At 48.1% G+C, this 18,720-nt stretch overlaps 2 protein-coding genes across 3 annotated transcripts; both read left to right on the forward strand.

Annotated features, from left to right (window-relative positions):
- Positions 1-6,440: 6,440 nt before the first annotated feature.
- c8g (complement component 8, gamma polypeptide) lies at positions 6,441-12,764 on the forward strand. The gene is made up of 7 exons (XM_088638642.1): positions 6,441-6,749; positions 7,524-7,684; positions 9,057-9,127; positions 9,781-9,888; positions 10,750-10,851; positions 11,421-11,456; positions 12,177-12,764. The coding sequence occupies exons 1-7, from the start codon at positions 6,594-6,596 to the stop codon at positions 12,182-12,184; spliced, it is 642 nt and encodes a 213-aa protein (XP_088494768.1). The 5' UTR covers positions 6,441-6,593; the 3' UTR covers positions 12,185-12,764.
- A 2,141-nt stretch (positions 12,765-14,905) lies between these two features.
- LOC148657931 (lipocalin-like) lies at positions 14,906-18,693 on the forward strand. 2 transcript variants are annotated; one of them, XM_088638643.1, is made up of 7 exons: positions 14,908-15,096; positions 15,500-15,639; positions 16,204-16,283; positions 16,645-16,758; positions 17,490-17,591; positions 17,697-17,722; positions 18,406-18,693. In XM_088638643.1, exons 1-6 carry the CDS (start codon positions 15,013-15,015, stop codon positions 17,720-17,722), a joined length of 546 nt encoding a protein of 181 aa, XP_088494769.1. In that variant the 5' UTR covers positions 14,908-15,012; the 3' UTR covers positions 18,406-18,693. The 2 variants fall into 2 exon arrangements, with proteins under 2 accessions (XP_088494771.1, XP_088494769.1); XM_088638645.1 differs by lacking the exon at positions 17,697-17,722 and having other exon boundaries at positions 14,906-15,096; positions 17,490-17,597; positions 18,386-18,693.
- Positions 18,694-18,720: the final 27 nt, after the last annotated feature.

An 18,720-nucleotide genomic window follows, 5' to 3' on the forward strand; every position in this document is an offset into this window, starting at 1 on the left:
GTCGTGTCATTTGGCAAACCGCTTAATCCCATACGGTGTCGCGGAAAGCCGGAGCCTACCCAGCAAGCAACGAGCACAAGGCAGGGTACACCCTGGACAGGACGCCAGTCCATCGCAGGGCAGGTAAAGCCAATCATACACGGGGTCAATTGTGAGGCCACGGTAAAGGCCGACGGGGGAAATGTGGTCCGGACACCGGGATAACTCCCTACTCTTCTCGAGAAATGCCCGGGGATCTTTAATGACCCCTGAGAGTCAGGACAGTTTAACGTCTCATCCAAAAGCTGGCAGTGTCCCCACTACTATACTGGGGCATTAGGACTCATATCGACCGCAGGGTGGGCGCCCCCTTCTAGTCCCACTAACACCACTTCCAGCAGCAGCCATAGCTTCCCAGGAGTCCCAGGTACTGTCCAGGCTCAACCCTGCTGAGCTTCAGTGGGCTGCCAGTTGAGAGCTGCAGGGTGCTGTGGCTGCTGGCTCATCTTTACTTGAATCTTTACTTGAAACTCTCTACCTGCCTGAGAGTTTTTAACAGAGATATCCGTACTGATTCTGCAATCGAGTCAATCACTTTTATAGCACATGCAGGCCATCCAGCTGACTGTGGAATCTCTTAAAGCAATTTTGTCCACCTGAACTGTTTTAGATTTGCCATAGAAAAGCGTATGAATACTCAAAATATCAAACCATCAAAATATTATAGTTTAATTTTTTTCTTTTCTGACATTTAAATTCTTTCACCCATAAAAGTGTTCAGCTTTACCATTCAATTTTTTTATTAAAAACCATACAATTAAAAAAAAATGTGGATACATATTTTATAACTCAACAGCAATACTTTTGCAAAGCAGTGTATTCTGTATGTGCCACAAGGCTCGCAAGGCAGAACTAATTGTAGTGAACACAAACATCCAGATATAAAAATCCCTTGAAGGCCCTGTAGAAAGTGCTAATTTAGAGTCAGACAGCCACCTATTCCTTCTGGCACAGGAAATGAGAGCACCTGTAGAAAACCTGAACAAACCTGGGTAGAGCACACAACATGCAAACTCCACACAGACAGATGTCCCAAGCTAGAATCGAGCCCAGGACCCTGGAGCTGTGAGTTAGCAGTGCGGACCATCACGCTGCCTAGCCTGTGCTTTTATGGATTGGATGCTGTAGCTTTTTTTTTTAATAACCTTCCACCGCATATCTGCCTAATTTGGAAATTTGCTAACTATTTTAAAGACCGAGCTCTCACTCCTGCCCATCCTCAAGAGAAAATGAGACATGTGGGCTCAACACTCCTACAGTATGTGCAGAGCGTTTTGGCACCTGAGGCAATGCCAGCTCAACTGCGCCCAGCAGGAGGGCCGGTGGCGAAGGCAGGGATGGCACGCTTCTTACCAATGTCATTGCGGGCACCGGCAGGTTCAAGGATTTGACAAGAACTTAAGGTCCTTGGGCTGACTAATCCCAGCCCTGACCAACCAGTTGGGTGCCTAGAGAACCCCAGTCTCAATCAGCTCATGACGTGCCCCAGATGAGCAGAGTCTGAGCCATAGAGGTCTACGTGAGGAGGTCTGAGCCAACCCTCTTTACAGGATCCCAGAACCACAGACAACTGTAGTACAACACTGACTGGGCTTTACTGATGACTGATCACTGAGAGTGGGGTGACACTGCCTCAGAGAAGAACCCACTGTGTGATCTCACTCTGGGGGATACAGACAGCTTACAAACCCGCCTTCTCTGCTGTTGTTATCTCTCCATCATTCTCATCTCATATGAAGAATTGTCTTTCTTTGAACTGGTGTATTATCTGATGCAGATCAACTGATTAATTCCAAAGGCTCTGGCACACATGTACTGATAGCACTGGAGTTGAGGGAATTGTTTCATGTAAAACCACAAAAAATGCAAAAACAGGAAAATGACTCTGGGTTTTCAGTAAAGGCCAATTCTGTGTTTCTTCGAGATGACTAGGTTATTTATTCTGAGCAATGAAATTAATGAGGATAGTGGGTATTGGTAGAAATTAAAGAGGATTAATCTCTCCACTGTATGTTTTATTGTATGTATACAAATTCACAATATTGTGGCATTCAGTATCGCCATTTGAAATGCAATTATTGTTGGGGGTAGTATACTTTCAAATTTGCTCAAATGAAACCATGTGGAATCAGAAATGAAGAAAAGGTGCACAGGTCTGTGTTTGTCCTGACCACTGGCAGACTTGTGTTTTTACAGTAAACGGGAATTGAAGCATTTTGCTTGAGCAGAGACCTGCACTCACTGCAGGCCATTAACCTCCTCATTTCATTACTGGATCGTGGTCACATAAAGCAAAACCCGCTCCCCCTTATAAAAACATATTGAAGAAAGAGAATGTGGCCTCTTCTTCTCCTCGACTTGATCTCCCTTGAGAAAGAGACAGCCGCCTTGAAAGAATCGTGGCCATCTGAGAAACCAGCATCCATATGGAAAAACCATCAGACATCTTGAGAAACTGACGGCCGTCTTGGGACACTGGGGGCCATATTGTTTTGTTTGATCAGGGACTATGAACTCGGCTGGTTCTGCCTCTTCAAAGCCACTAAAAGTTTTCTACTTTCTGTGACAAGGGAGTCAAACAAGCTTCAGCCTTAGTGGGGTAGCAATATCAGACACCTTGGGTAATGTTTTATTAAAAAAGATCTAACCCTCACTCTGTCACCCTGTGGGTCAGGCAGTGCTACAGATCTGAGCTTTCCCTGCTCCAGAATTGTTACCGACATCTTTAATAGGTCTGCAGAGGCTTAGAAAAGATCCCGTTAGAAAGTATCCGATTTAACGGAAGTCCCACAGGGTGAGCCAGTCTGTGCAGCTGAAGAAGCTTAGGGGCGGAGCGGTGGCTCTGTGGCTCAGGATCTGTGCCTGTGGCTGGAAGGTTGCTGGTTCAAATCCCGTGGCTGGTAGAGGAATCCTACTCTGTTGGGCCCCTGAGCAGGGCCCTTAACCCCAACTGCTCCAGGGGCGCTGTACAATGGCAGACCCTGTGCTCTGACCCCCAGCTTCTCTCCCTGTCTGTGTGTCTCATGGAGAGCCAGCTGGGGTATGCAAAAAGATAATTCCCAATGCAAGAAATTGTAAAGGGTTAATAAAGTGATGTTATTATTATTATTGAAAGGGGTGACTGGACCACCTGGCACCACCTGCTCAGTGTGCTGTTACTGCGACCCCTGTGGTCGGTGACGGGCTTGAGTTTAGACTGATATTGGATTCGAGTTTATTGCGTGACATTTGTCAGTTCACCGACAGCTTCTGGAACACGCTGGTGCTAAAATGACAATTGACATTTTTTTTTTCTGCGATTTACATTTTATTACGGCAGTTGATAAACTATTAAAACAATCTCAACAGTTAGTGCTTGATGTTTTTCAAAGGGCATTTTACTGTGGAGTCCAGGAAGGCCACGCTTTATTGAATTTCTGTAACTGATTGATCCACAAAGTACATATTTATGTATCTGCAAAGGAACAAGTAAAGGTGTTCGGGTGTCATACACCCAGAGAAGACTCCACAGCCAAAACGTTGTTTCTTTTCTTCTCTCTTCAGCAGGAATAAACCTTTACTTGTTCCTTTGCAGCCTGCGCACGCTGACGCAGCTCCCTACTTGAACTATGTGTGCTACGCTATCTGCTATTCCATATACAAGTTGTAGAGAGAAACGAGAAATTTTATAATACCGAGAAAAATTATTTGTGAGTGCAAACCTGCATGCTGTTTATTTCATTTGAATTTTGGTTGGTTTAATTATTTAAAGCAGGGTGTGCTTCATTTTATACAGTGAACTAAACTTGTGTCGACTATAATTAAATGTGTATACGCTAAGATTATATTGCTTACATGTGTTGGGAATTAAAGACATTAAAATTCCATTTTATTCATCATTTGATTTGACGGTTTAAGCACTTAGTTAAAATAAAAGTGTGTATCTATTAGCTGATTCAAAGTCACCCCTCTCAACAGAAATTCAAAACCATTTCCCTGTTTGAGCTTCACTGCGGTTTATCCAAAGCGATTCTAGTCACTCCAGTGTTATCAGGACCTCGGTGTCAAAACCTGTGGAAATTATCTGCTGTATCAGATCAACACAGATCAGAATCTCACAAAGAGGGTACAGGTAGCTTAGAACTGTGAATTCCTTCAGCTGAAGGAGAGGCAGCAGCACCAGAGGAGACAGGTGCACTTCCATCCATGTATTGTCTAACCAGCTTTATCCAGTAAAGGGTCGCAGTGCAACCCGAGACTAACCTGGCAGAAACAGGCACAAGGCAGGGTACACCCTGGACGGGGCACCAGTCCATCATGGGGCACACACAGACACACTCATACCAGGGCCAGTTTTCCCAGAACCCAAGTAACCTACCAGCATGTCTCTGGACTGTGGATGGAAACCCACATGAACGCAGGGAAAACGTACAAACTTCACACAGTTAGCACCCCAGGAATTGTATCCAGGGCCCCCGCACTGCAAGACAGCAATTGTAACCACTGGGCCACCATGCTACTCTGCAATTTTCCTCACGGGATCAATAAAGTATCTATCTATCTACTCTACTGGCACAGGTTTAATATTGTGACGCATACGGCCACCATCGCAGGTTGTGCGAGACGGCTTACCAGCGCGGTGACGTCTCCGCCCTTCCCTTTGGATAGCAGGGACTGCAGCCGCCGGGCTGAGGGGAGATTTCCCTTGAGCTCAACTGGCCGGGTCCCTGTTGACTGATGCCAGAGGCCCGGGTTCAAGTCCCCGACGGTGGGGGGCAGACCTGAGGCGGCAGCAGTGAGGGTGCATGCCCCCATGAACCCCGGAGCGCTACAGTATGTATTCCCTGAGCAGGTCCTCCTGTCCTGGGCACTTCTGTGCAGCTGAGGAAGCTCTCCATGTTCAGGATTCAGCCTCTGTGAAGAATGCACAGGGCTAAGGGAGCTGTCGTCAGTCATGACCAGCCAGTACTGTGCTGTACTGTTCACACAGCCTCAATCCACACTACTGTGACAATTCTGTTGTCTGAACTGTAGAACGCATCATGTTGAGGTGCTGAAACATTTGTTGTAGGATTCACTATGTCGTATTCATTAAGGGAAACAATTCTATTACAGAGTCTGATCTGTTAGTTTCAGCCACTAACATATGGTGCATTTGAATGACATGCACAGCACAATTGTAGATGCAGCTGTTTTTTAGCATTGAAAATGTACAAAATATGCCTCATTTTCAAGAATGCAATGGAAAAAAACAGTTGCACTAATGCTGTGTGAGGCTCTCAGAAATCCCCAAACCTGACTTCCTTAACACTGACATTGGCATGGGTGATTTCTACCGGCCGAAAAAAACAGCTGAAAATCCATCCAGCTAGGAAAAACTAAGCTGAAATAAAATTCTCAGTCAAGTGACAGAATACAGAATTTAGAAGCACAATATATTTTCACTCGCCAATTTTGGCACTACATTTACCACACACTGCTTAACTGCTGTCATTTTACAGTTCTTTCTCTGTTAAAAAGTTAAAAAGCAATACACGATAAGTAGTATTCAGTTTCCTTCCTTTAATGTCTTCCTTTAACATTCTTTATAAAGAAGTTAAACTCTTTCTAGTCTGTATTCTATTAACAGTCTACAATCGTTATTTAACAGAGCAGTAAACCCTTAGGTCTGCTCTCCAGTGTTTGTGTCCTTATCTTTCAGATCAGATGCAGTACAGTATGTCCAGAATTTAGAGCATGACTGCAGTGCCACTGGATCACTATAGAGGGCGCCAAATACACGGAGGAGGCTCAAAACACGCTGCTGTTTTCACTCGTGTTTTCATAGCTTTCAAAACCCCAACCTTCACAGTAAAAACTTTTCAAAATTTTTAGCAAAGGAATATTGGGAGACCTGGACAAGAGTGCCAGGAGCACCAGAGCATGGCTTTGTCATAAATGATAGCCCAGAAGCAGAGGTGACCTGTGAATCACCAGCACAAATACAGCCCCCACAGACTCTTAGATGCAGAGCCTGACTCAGGTGTTGATATGAAAAGCACAGAAGTGCCACTGATGTAATAAAAGTGCAATTCCAGTTGCTTTTGAGATGTGGAGCTGGTTTCGATACTGAAGAGCACCATAAATCAGCACTGCCAAAAGTCTACTGAATTCAATGGCACAGATAAGGAGGTGAAGTCCTGATCTCCTTTGCAGGATTGTGGTTAGAAACGAAAAACTCCCAGTGTTACCCCTGCCACACAGGAAGCAGCTCTTCACATCCAACAGAAATGGACAAAGCCCCCCAAAAAATTCTTCAAGGGGAATTTTGAAATGCATCCCTGCCCCTAATCTCACCTATCTGGATTAATCATACACTCGGGAGTCATGGGCCTGTTTCTGTAAATAAGCAATCTCTGTTTGCTTTGCTAAAGGTCAGATCCCCTCCTTGGCAGGCCAGAAAGAGACACAAGGAAGAAGCTGCACAGAGACAGAAGGACAGTGGGCTTGACAAACTGAGGAAGAGTGAGAGTGAGAGAGCAGGGGACAGACGCTGAGGACAGAGCAGGACTTGCCTCATCTCCACGAGCCGAGGGATGGCCGGTGTCCGTGCTGCGTGCTGCGTGTTTGTGCTGGCCGTGTGGGCGCTGTGTCTGCCGGACACAGGGGGAGCCGCACGGCCCAGCAGGCGGAGACAGCAGGAGAGCCCCATCGACAAGATCGCCGTCCAGGAGGACTTCAACCTGGACCAGGTACTGTACGCGCTGTCTGGAGCCCCGCTGTGAGAGGCGTTAATCACTTAGATAAGATCACTTTATTGACCAAATACAATTTCTTGCATTAGGAATTTGTCTTTTCGCATACCCCAGCTTGCTCTCCATGAGGCTCACAGAGACACAGCTGGGGGTCAATGTATGTATGTCAATGTATGGGTGATCCTAAAGCTTACCTGCTTAGCTTAAGTGTTTCGAGTGATGTCTTCAGCCAGGTGACTCATGTCACACAGGATGTAAACAAGATAGCTCCACCACACTCCAGGAACAAGGCTGTGACTGTGCAGAGGCTTTTCTGAATGAGCTTCGAGCGGGGGGCTGCGTCAGCACGTGTTGGCCACAAAAACAAGTAAAGGTTAATTCCACTCTGAAAACCAGAAAGAATGAATAGATGCTCTTTTGTGATACACCTCACACTTGAAGAAAATGTTTTCAGAGTAGAATGAACCTCTCTTTTATGAGGTCAATCAGACATGTCAGCGAGATGTAATTCAAAGTCGTTTTCTCCAGAGTAGCATCCTGGCAAACACACTATCTGGATAATCAATTTCCATAATCAGTTAATTAAAAAAATACAGTAGGTTTTGTTCATTTTCACAGTACTGGGTTTTATGTTCCTTGATAGGCATCTGGAGCTATCTTATGATTAATCATAATTTCAGCCAAACAGGGAATGTATTTTCTTCGGTGCAATGAAAGCTCTCTGCCAGTTGGCCAGATCTGCTGATGGCTGCTCTCTCTCTCTCTCGGCAGATGTCTGGGAAGTGGTTCCTGATCGGTGTGGCGTCGGAGTGCGAGTCTCTCCGACAGAGTAACGCGGTGCTGGAGGGCACCACCATAACCCTGAAAGTGCCCCCCAAGTCTCCCCAGACCTCCGCCAAGTCCCTCCTGTCCGTGAGCACACTGAGAAAGCTGTAAGTACAGACAGCACAAGCTGGGCAACCCCACCATGAAAAGTTGAATCCGGAAGGCAAACATTTCATTTAACACTGAAGGACAGTAGCGACGAAGGCACTGGGAGGGTGCCTTACTTTCTTAATTCACCCATTTCTAAAACTGTCCTACATCTGTGCTTCTCAGTCCTGTCTCTGCTGGTTCCAACTGGGCCCTTAATCACCAGTGTAACTGGTGTCCACAACTTGCTGTTTTTTTCAGCGCTTAGTCTACACCACTGCAGAGTATCTGCAGCCTGTGGTGGGGACACACATCTCTAAACACAACCTCAGTCTCAGCCCTGCCCATGCCCCGATGAGGGCTGCATTGTTATGTATTAAAGAAATAGGGAGTTGTCACAGAAAGACATTTCTTCACCAGTCTGTTGTTTAATAATAATAATAAAAAACTTTATTTTATATAGCGCCTTTAAAGGTGGCTTCTCAAAGCACCTGATACAGAACTAACTGGAGCTGGAAGCTAAAGATTGGAAAGGCTCTGAGTTTCTTAACCCGATGCGTTCCAATCCCCTCACGTGCATATCAAAGTTGGGAGTTGTTCATTTTGTTTTTGTCTTTTATTCTCGTGAAACCTGTCCTAACTGGAAAAGTTCCTTGGCAAGCAGTTTGGTAACCACAAAAGATATTCCCTTCGCCTGTGCTCGTCTTGTGTAACACAAGTCCGGAAAGATGGGATTCGGTGCAGGAGAGACTGCTGAGTTCACCTCACAGGTCCGGGCGTGTGTGTGTGAGCCTCTCTGGCAGACTCACGGATCAGACTTTGATCCGTTTGCCTGGAGATGGCGGTAGAAATGTGATCAGTAATGCCCACAGCGGATTCTGTACATCTGCCTTCACTTTCAGAGAATTTCACATCTTGTTCTCCACATTGTCAAATTTCCTAAGAGAGTTCTGTCATAGCAACAGAACTTTAAAAATGTGTTAGAAACAGTTTGGGGTGCAAACAGGGCCTCATTTTAAATCGGGAAGAATCAGGCTTGTAGTTGAATTTGCATGTTATCCCTCCTACATTTGTAGTGTCTCATGGCTGCACACAGGCAGGGACAGGGCCCAGTAGCACTGCAGTGCTCAGTGCTGGTGGTCCCTCTCTCTTAAAAAATTATGTATTGTAATTATGTATTATTCTTAAAAAAGACCGTCCATCATTATTTCAACTCGAAAGCATGTTGTGAGCATTTAACCTCAGTGCTGATCAATAAATCTAATCTAATTAGATCTACAATCTAATACTTTGCAGAACGTCAGCAGTCCTGGTGCTTTGCTGTCGTATTACAAGGGGAATCTGGGTGAGAAAGTGTGTTTTCTCTCTGTGTCTGTGTGTGTGCGCGCACAGGGATCTGCAGTGCTGGGACATTCGCCAGGAGTACCATCTCACCCCAACCAAGGGCCGGTTCCTCCTCAAAGGTCAGTCTGCCTTCACAGGAGCGTGGTCCCCAGAGAGACTCGATACTGGCTGCTGTGGCAGCCCAGGGCCCTTTGCACAGAGTCTCCTCCAGGAGGACGAGCTGAGGAGGGCATCTACAGTACACACAATACACACACATGGAATACACACGGGATACTGCGAGTATAAACATCTTGACCAAATGACAAAACCGAAATTAACAGATCAAGTTTTCACTTTGTATCTTCCTGGATGTTTCTCATAGATCACTGGTGCTAAACCTTAGGGTGCAGTTCCCAAAATCTGACTGATGCTTTTAATTGCACATTCATCCGGGATGTTTTTGCATTACAAACTGTTGCTTTGACATTGCAATGTTACTGTTGCGTGATGTGGTCAGGTAATAGAGCACTCCTCCGTCTGCTGCAGAAATCGGTCTTATTCAAGGATTCTCTATGTGCACAGTGGGTATGCACCCTCTGTTCAGGTGAGGCTCGTGACCAAGGAGAGCTCCATTACATCAGCACCATTCACAGCAGGTTGGGTGATTCTCGGTGACAAACTCCTACAAAGGGCACTACAGCAAAGCTAAAATCGGTTGGCTGACTGACATTGAACTCTGAGATACTAACAGAGAAGCACATGCTGCTACTTGCCGAGTCTCACTCCTCAGGCCCCGGGACATCCAATAACATCGACATTGTGGTCGCCAAGACAGACTACAGAGGCTACGCCATCCTGTATTACCAGAAGCGGGGCAAGATCACCATCAAGCTGTACGGTGGGTAGAGACAATAGCCACGCCTGGTGACACAGCGACAGCACCCGGGCAAACTTAGGGTCGAGTTTAGTTCGAATCAAATTGATTTTTCTTCATGTTTGGAAAGCGACCCATCTGTTGTAGCTCCGGGATCGGTATTTAGTCATTTTGACCCCTGAGGAGGTGTTTAACAGCTTGTGAAGCCTTTTGCGTTCTAGTGTTTGAATATTACCATTGTGTGACGCTTGTTAATAAGTGTGCAAATATGCTTTCTTTCTTAACGCAAGCATTCCTCAAGTGCAGCTGTATAAAAAAACTTGGCAAAGCCTGGCTTTCAGAGCCAAGCAGGGCTGCCTTTCTCTCCAGGGGGCTCCATAATAAACCTGTTTCAACCTTATATCAAACTGAGCTCGAACCGCCGGATGCTTCACCGCTGCAGAATGAGAAAGGGATTCAGCAGTGTACTATAGCCTGCGCAAGCTTAGTTCAAGTAGGGAGCTGCGTCAGCATGCGTAGGCCACAAACGAACAAGTAAAGGTTTATTCTTCTTTGAAGAAGAAGGCTCCACAGCCGAAAAATTGTGTTTCTTTTCTTCTCTTTTCAGTGTGGAATAAACCTTTACTTGTTCGTCTGCACAAACAGCCGGTGAGAGTGGTTGGTGTTTAATTGACCTCAGAGAGGACCGTGTTAGTGTCGTGTTAGTGAGGACCAGGACCTGACACAGGGTCCACAGACAGGCGTACAGCCCGAACTGATCTCACCCTCCCTGGTCCTGAGGCCTGGCTCGCACAGGTCTAATGGCACTAAGCTGTGAGACACGGCACGCCCTTTCCGCATGGCCACAGTAAGAGACGGCCTCTGATCTCCTCTCTTCTTCCTCAGGGCGGTCGACAGAGATCCCAGAAGACATCCTTAACATGTATGAGGATTTAGCCCAGGACCAAAAGATCAGCATCGACTCAGTTTATTACTTCCCCAAATACGGTGAGCGTGCGCCTGGCAGCCCGCGGTCAGCCTCCCCAGCACCGCACTCCGGAGAGACGTTCACTAGCAGCTCACCTGCTGCCTAACACACTCCTGTTACACTTCATAAACACACACACCAGCTAACACCGAAGCTAGCCCACTGGCACACATTCATTGTAGAGGAAGTTGCATTTTTAAAATTCAATGAAGACCCCAAAGATGCAGCATGGTGGTGTGAAGGTGCTTCAGCCCTGGGTTGCAGACTGGGATACCCTCTGTGTGGAGTCTGCGTGTTCCACCTTGTGGCCTGGGATAGACGTCAGCCCACCAACATCCCATAGTGCCCTAAGTGATTCCTGAACGTAGCTGGATGAAATCCCGAAACGCGTCGGGAACTATACTGTACGTCTGATACATGGGGGCCCACCTGCAGCTGGGAGACAGAGAGATGCAGTGAGCTTCAGGTGGGCTCACAGGGTGTGCCAACGCAGCCAAGGTGTTCACACCGCCACAGGGGGCAGCAGGTGGGCTCAATTGCTTCGGTGGGACAGGAGGCCTAGCACTGACACTGCCTTCTCCTTTCGCAGGCTTTTGCGAGTCGGCGGACGAATTCCACATCTTGCGTGAGTGACCCTTCTGGTTTCTAGACTTCTTTTCCCCCATTTTTCTCTACGCCAAGCCCACGCGTCGCTATGGCGTCGGCCAGACCTTTTTGAAAAAACAAGAAACGTGGCTACAACCGGCCTTGTGCCAGGCGTGGGCCAGGTGAGACTCCGGCCCAGCCAGCTCCTCGATTGGACGAGGTGGTTGTCTAAAGCCGCTGGCCAGGTGGAACGGCACAGGGAGAGTGGACTGTCACGTCTTGATAGGCGGGGCCGGAGAGGAACACCCACCACAGGACACAAGTGGAAACTATGAGTGCATCCCTGCTGGGCTCTTCTGTGTGTGAAGTGCTTCTGTTCAGCAGTTACAAGCAATAACACAGCAGTAACAATTAGGGTTGCTGATGATGTTATGGTGGGGATTGTAATGATCTAGGGTTCTTCGTACTGGAGTTGGGTGCTGTACAGTAGGTGCAGGTGGCGCCCCTGGCTGGTGCGTGTTAAGAGACTAGTGCTCACGGGCCTCGGAGGTGCAGACAGTGGCGTGACAAGGTGAAGCTCTACGGGAACCGTGCCCTCTGCCAGCAGAGGCTCCCACAGCGCCCGGGGCGAATTCCTCCGCAGATCACGCTATCCCGGCACACGTGTGTCGGGGACTTCTCCTGCTCTTTTCATGGTGTCTCAGCAGTTTTTAACTGACCCCCCTTTTTAAAACGTTGTTTTCTATTGATTCTGTCGCAGGTTTGTGAATGTGGAATGCCGGCAGCGCCGATGGACTTCCCGACATGAGCTCAAAAGTCAAAACGAAAATGAAGAGTTTTTTTACGGCAACCCTCTAAACCCTTAGCTTCAACTGCTTTCTTGTTGTTTTTATTAGGCTACAAAACACCACATAGACAGAAAGACAAATGTGACCGCTATTGTCTATTATAGTAGCGGTCTATTATAGTAGTATTCCTTGGACAGACCACCTAGCTTGCGTTCCGTCTGCTTGCCAGGTTATGTCAAAGCCCGCCGTGCTGCTCAGGAATTCTGTTTACCCTATAAAGAGCTGACAGCATAACAGTCTGTTTTATTATCTCCGGCTTGCTAAATCATGAGAGCTTTTTAGCAGCAGAACGTCCTGGAGGGCGGTGTTTTGTCCTGTTGGTGAGGTTGTTTTTTTAGTGCCTGCACTCGCAAGCGCGCGTGTGTGTATTAAAAAGTCACAACCGGGAAAAAAAAAAACAAACCAGGATGATTTGATTTTGTCAAACAGTTGCGTTTCTCAACTCATACCCCTTGTTATTTTTGACCGCGGGATAAAAATCCATCATCTTTAAATGATAATGACTAGCTGGTGTTCAGTCTTTGGATAACGGTGACACTTGAGCCAATATTCCCAAACACGTTTATATTTTTGTCTTGGAGATCCAGCGTGCGTGTGTGGTTACACTATTGCATGTCTGAGGTTGGGTACTTGGATGGTGTGTTGTTTTCAAGATATAGCATTTTAGGGTAACATTACAGTAAGTACACTAACTGTATAATTATAAATGAAGTCACGTTTTTTTTTCCTCCTTTAGTTCATGGGAATATCTAGCGTATGATGTCACCCTGTACTTGTGATATTCTTGATGTATTCGTACATCTCTTATCGCATACATGGATCTGGTATCGAGGTTGCCGAGTTTTAATGATTCCACTGAGGGGCAGCAATTAAGAAAAACTGGAGTATGTCCACTTGACATACAAATGGAGTATGTCCATTTGTATGGACATAACAAAAGACATTAAAAAGTGGAGTATGTCCCCGCTGGGGACTCGAACCCGGGCCTCGGGCTGTCACGCCCTCTGCAGCCAGAGGACGCTCCTTCTCTGTCCTGTCTTTCATTTCCGGTTCTTTGCTGTCCTTCCGGTGTTGCTCTCCCCCTCTGGGACTATATATTTCCTGGTCTTGCTCTCTGCCCTCGCTCAGCTTTGACGTTCGGATGTCCTGAGACCCGCCTAGCACCAGGTCGCCCCACGTCCGCTACCTGAGAGCTGCCAGCAGCCATATCACCCTGCAACTCACAACTGGCAGCCCACTGAAGCTCAGCAGGTGTGAGCCTGCTCAGTACCTGGATGGGAGACCCCCTGGGAAAAACTAAGGTTGCTGCTGGAAGAGGTGTTAGTGGGGCCAGCGGGGGGCGCTCACCCTGCGGTCCATGTGGGTCCTAATGCCCCAGTATAGTGACGGGGCTACTATACTATAAACAGGTGCCGTCCTTCAGATGAGACGTAAAACCGAGGTCCTGACTCTCTGTGGTCATTAAAAATCCCAGGGCGTTTCTCGAAAAGAGTAAGGGTGTAACCCCGGTGTCCTGGCCAAATGTCCCATTGGCCCTTACCAATCATTGCCTCTTAATAATCCCCATCTATGAATTGGCTACATTACTCTGCTCTCCTCCCCACTGAGAGCTGGTGTGTGGTGAGCGTTCTGCTGCACTATGGCTGCCGTCCCATCATCCAGGTGGGGGCTGCACACTGGTGTTAGTGGTGGGGATCCCCATTACCTATAAAGCGCTTTGAGTAGAGTGTCCAGAAAAGTGCTATATAAGTGTAAACAATTATTATTATTATAGGTTTCTATACGGCACTCCTGAACTCTTTGCACTAATGAGCCCGGGCTAACTCCCCGTCTCGCCGCTACGCATAGGGTCATTTTTGCTCTCCTGCCTCTCCACGGTGCGTCTCGTTTTTCAGACATCCGTGACACGGGCGTCACTCAACAGGGACCCGGCCAGTTGAGCTCAAGGGAAAATCTCCCGTCAGCCCGGCGGCTGCAGTCCCTGCTATCCACAGGGAAGGGCGGTGACGTCACCGCGCTGGTAAGCCGGCTCGCACAACCTGCGATGGTGGCCGTATGCGTCACAATACTTTACTTTTTGACGCCGTTTACGCGCTTTGCTCATGTGACACAATACGGGCCTCCGAACGGATTCGTTCTCATCGTCCGAAACCAGAGCGATTCACCGGGGCTGGGAGGTGAAATGGGCTCTTGTTTATAAGCCCACACCGTGTCACGTTTGTAACTTCACCTTGAGCGATGGCCCGGGAACAGTCCTACGGAATTCCTGCACCTTTTCCTTCTGATTCCACTCGAACCGGATCGAACCGCGGCAGCAGTAGCTTCGAACCCGGGCCCGGGACGGAGGCAGAGCTCTGATCCGCTCCAGCTCTGGGCCTGTCTGAACCTGCATCGCTGTGGGAGGGAGGGGAGCAAAAACAAAACAGCACTGGGTCATCCCCCGCTGTGTCTGTTCAGGCAGTGCCTGGGTTGGGCTGCAAACATGCCTGTTGTATAACCCCTGCAATTAGTTCAGCCCGGAGGGGGGGGGGGGGTGCTTGTTTTGAGCTGGGCTTTCGGGAGATTGGTAGAGGGGTGGGTGTGTGTGTGTGGGGGGGGGGGTGATTTTTTATGTAAGCTCAGCTCCAGCTCTGGTATAAATAAAGGACTCCTTCAATGGGCCGGGACACAGGACTCTCTCTCGACTCTCTGAGCACATCCTGATTCCTTCGAGAGCTTCTGAACCCACCGGCCAGGACGAGCTACAGGATGCTGGGAATGCTAGGAGCCCTGCTGTGCGTGCTGGCTGTCTCTGCGGAGGTCCTGCCCCCTGAGGATTTCGACCTGCAGCAGGTGAGCCTGTCCTTCTGATAGACACAGTCTAGAAAGACAGGAAAGTCAGAGCAACAGTGCTCTCCTCTCAAAGTGAAACGATGTATAGCTGTCAAGAGCAGATCTTTCTAAATCTGTGTTGTCCAGTGTTTTTAGTTCTATTTACCCACTGTGGATCAACTACAGACACAAAACCTGTTTTAGTCTTTCCAGATGCAAGAACATAAATAAATGCACGAATTGCTTCAGTCTTTTCCCTCTTCAGTTTTTGAAAAGCTGAAGTGGTTGCCATATCCTCCGGGAGGTTTGCACCCTGGGATTATGGGCAGTTGTGTCCTGCTCACTGGAGATAACACACAGCCCAGGTGAGAGTTTCCTCACGCGTGTTACTAACCAGTGCGTCCCTCCCTGTTCTCCCGGGCAGTGCGCGGGGAAGTGGCACCTGATCGGTTTTGCCACCAACGCCCACTGGTTTGTGTCGAAGAAGGCGGACATGAAGCAGGGCACCATGGTGCTGACCCCCACAGCAGAGGGGGACATGGACATGAGCTACAGCAGCAGGAAGTGAGTACCACACAGGCACGCTCCCTCTCCGGTGCAGCATGCTTCTGCAGTCTTCCACGAGGTCCGACCGTGCTCTGGTGTTTTTACAGGGGCATGTCTGAGTGGGCTGGCATGCTTGTGGGCCGACTTTCCAGGCTGCCCATCTTTCATCTCCTCTTTGCCTTTTGTGCCAGTTTCTCAGTCGCTCATTCCAGCTTTTAGAAGGCATTTCTGCCCATGCTCCTGGGACTCACCTATAAACCGGAGGATGTATATAATTAGAGGCTAATCTAGTAAGAAAAACGTTCTCTCGCGTCGAGAGCATTGTGCTGCCATCACAGTGCATCCTATACTGGCTAAAAGGTCTTTACATTTAAAGCAGAAAGTCCAAGCTCTTTAGAAGCGGAGAGCTTAAAGCAGAAACAACACGTGTTCTTCTGTCTCGTCCCACAGAGAGGCTTTCAAGCTAACCCGAGTAATTATTTAAGCCATAGTCGGCACCAGAGCGGTAAAGACCGGAGGAATCTGTGGTTGTCCGTCCCGGGACGGGTAAACGAGTCCTCCGTTTCTCCCTGTTCCCTGCAGGACAGACGGCACTTGCTGGGAAATGAACCACCTGGCCCAAAAGACAGAGACCCCTGGCCGCTTCACCTACTACAGCAAACGTGAGTGAGCACCTGTCCCCTGGGGCCCTGCACCCACGGGCGTCTGACCGCACGAGCGCTTCATCAGCAGGTCATGAGCTCGAAGTGGATCATTTCATGTCAGGCACGCTAAGCAAAAGACAACACATTCATCTGCACCTTAGCAGAGATCTGAAGGGTCTGGATTGTGTCCTGCCTGCCAGTCCGTGTCCCGTCTGTACCAGGGGGGAAGGGGATGGGGATGTAGCCCTTAGCGCCGACAGAGTGCGGCTGCCCTACTGTCAAGAACAGATTTGTAAGATGTTTCTCCATGAGCCTCCCAGAGTGAAAGACAGGTGTCCGTGCTCCCGGCAGCGTAAACGTACCGCGTCCCTCTTCGCAGGCTGGGGCAACAGTAATGACTTGCGAGTGGTGGAGGCGAAATACGACGAGTACATCCTGACCCACACAATCAAGACCAAGGCCGGCCGCACGGACATCCTGAACAAGCTGTACGGTAAGAGAACGGCAGACCCGCCCCCCTTCTCGACTGCTTGTACAGGACACTCACACATCACCCCCCTGGAGTTAACCTCGGACTTAAAAGCATGCGTTAGTGCTGCGTAAACTTCAATTCCTTGACACTTGAAATTCAAATACAGGAACGTTCGCCAAGAGGGATCAAGCGTTCATGCGGCGTGAAAATTCAGGACTTCCTTAGCATGGAGGCTGGACTTCCAGCTTCTCAGACAGGTCTCCATGTTTAAACTAGAGAAAGGCTTTGCCTTTCCTGCTTGGCTCTTGTGAATACATCACTGCAAGCACACAAAGGCAACAGGAAAGCACACCGCTTACCGCAGTTCACGGCCCTGATGTAATAACTCGACTTAGAAGCTAAGATATATATATATATCCCTTTCATCACACGGATGATTTTCTATTCTCTATTCTGCACTCACGTCATGCACAGAAGGCATGCGTCAGCACACAATTAAATCAGATCACATTGAACGACAAACCGCATTCTTCCCGTTTCGTATTGAATTGTGGGACACAATTCCGAAATCATTCACATCAAGGCCAAAAAAGGCTTCAGACGGGAAGCACAGCACAGCACAGCACGAGGGACAGCTCGCAGAGCGAGAAGACGGCAGAAGTGAAACTAGGACGCGACTCGTTTTGCTGAGCGGTCAGGCTGTGCCTCGCGGCCTGGCCGTGCTGCACTGATCCGGGTGTGTGATCCGACAGGCAGGACCCCGGACCTGAGGCCCGAGCTGCTGCAGAGGTTCGAGCAGTTCTGCCTGGACACGGGCATCGAGAAGGACAACATTGTCATCCTGCCCCAGAACGGTAAATCTGAATCGCTTCATTTTACAGCCTCAACAAGGATGATGAGAAAAAGAACAACGAGGATGATGATGATAATGACTGTGATTTTTTTTTTTTCCCTTACAGAGGAGTGCAATCCAAAAGCCGCATAGGTTGGTATCTTTTTTCTTTGCCGTTATCGATCTATCTTTTAGGTATAGCTTTTCCTAAACACTAATCACCCTCAATATTTACTTCTGTGCGACTTTCCTTGTGCAGCATTTCTGTTTTAGATAACTCACCCACCACCCGCCTCCGCTGAAAGACCACCTTCGCTTTCATTCTGAAAAACTAAACCCTTACCACAGCCCCGTTTCTAGACATGTGAAAGGACATCAGTACCTCACTAACGTCTGACTCTACAATAACCCCTCACTCTTCACTGCACATGATAAATTGGTCAGGTCACCTGGTTGTCTGAACTCCTGCACCTAGCCAGCTGTTCCGAGTCCAGGCTCCAAAACGGATGATCCCTGCAATGTCACATGCGCTCTGAAAGCCCCCGTGTGCTTGTGCCAAGTCACCCTCGCTTGCCTTTGATGAAACGAGAGGATTAGAACAACGACCAGTTCCCGCTGACACACGATGGAAACGTCACCATCATCTGTTACCATTCAGAACACATCTAGAACCCTGAAAGAATTCCGTCAGGAGACTGCAATAATGGGAACACCGGGCTCCTTCTGGCCAGAACTGTGGACGCATATGGACAAAATCCCAGTTCAAGGAACTGGGAATATATCAAAAACTGAGATGTTCTAAGTTAATCAACTCACACATCTTTCTTGTTTTTTAGGATGGAGCACTTAAGTTGATAAGATTTGTAGCCACGCCCTCCACCTTTGACCTGTGGGCTCCTGGTGTTTGTACATGCAGAGCCCAGCTACAATAAAGCACCATTACTCAACTCTGTCAGCTGTCCTCTGTGGACTTCAGCACGCTTCGGTCTCCTGGCTCACATTCACATTCCTGCTGCACAGTTTGTGTTCAAGTATATGCACGGTTCATTTCAACCTACAGTATTTCTCTCATTTTCAAACCTTTAAAACTGTCATACATTAAATAAAAATGTTTATAATATGATGGTGGTCTATGTCCAATTTATTTCATT

This window comes from Lepisosteus platostomus, chromosome 7 (genome assembly GCF_059453375.1).
Source record: "Lepisosteus platostomus isolate fLepPlt1 chromosome 7, fLepPlt1.hap1, whole genome shotgun sequence".
NCBI lineage: Eukaryota > Metazoa > Chordata > Actinopteri > Semionotiformes > Lepisosteidae > Lepisosteus > Lepisosteus platostomus.

Excerpts from the sequence above, each read along its gene's own strand:
- c8g (XM_088638642.1), top strand. The coding sequence starts at position 6,594 with ATGGCCGGTGTCCGTGCTGCGTGCTGCGTGTTTGTGCTGGCCGTGTGG. Across the intron at positions 7,685-9,056 it reads GTGAGCACACTGAGAAAGCT|GGATCTGCAGTGCTGGGACA; the intron begins GTAAGTACAGAC and ends GTGCGCGCACAG. Across the intron at positions 9,889-10,749 it reads GATCACCATCAAGCTGTACG|GGCGGTCGACAGAGATCCCA; the intron begins GTGGGTAGAGAC and ends CTTCTTCCTCAG.
- LOC148657931 (XM_088638645.1), top strand. The coding sequence starts at position 15,013 with ATGCTGGGAATGCTAGGAGCCCTGCTGTGCGTGCTGGCTGTCTCTGCG. Across the intron at positions 15,097-15,499 it reads AGGATTTCGACCTGCAGCAG|TGCGCGGGGAAGTGGCACCT; the intron begins GTGAGCCTGTCC and ends TCTCCCGGGCAG. Across the intron at positions 16,284-16,644 it reads CTTCACCTACTACAGCAAAC|GCTGGGGCAACAGTAATGAC; the intron begins GTGAGTGAGCAC and ends CCCTCTTCGCAG.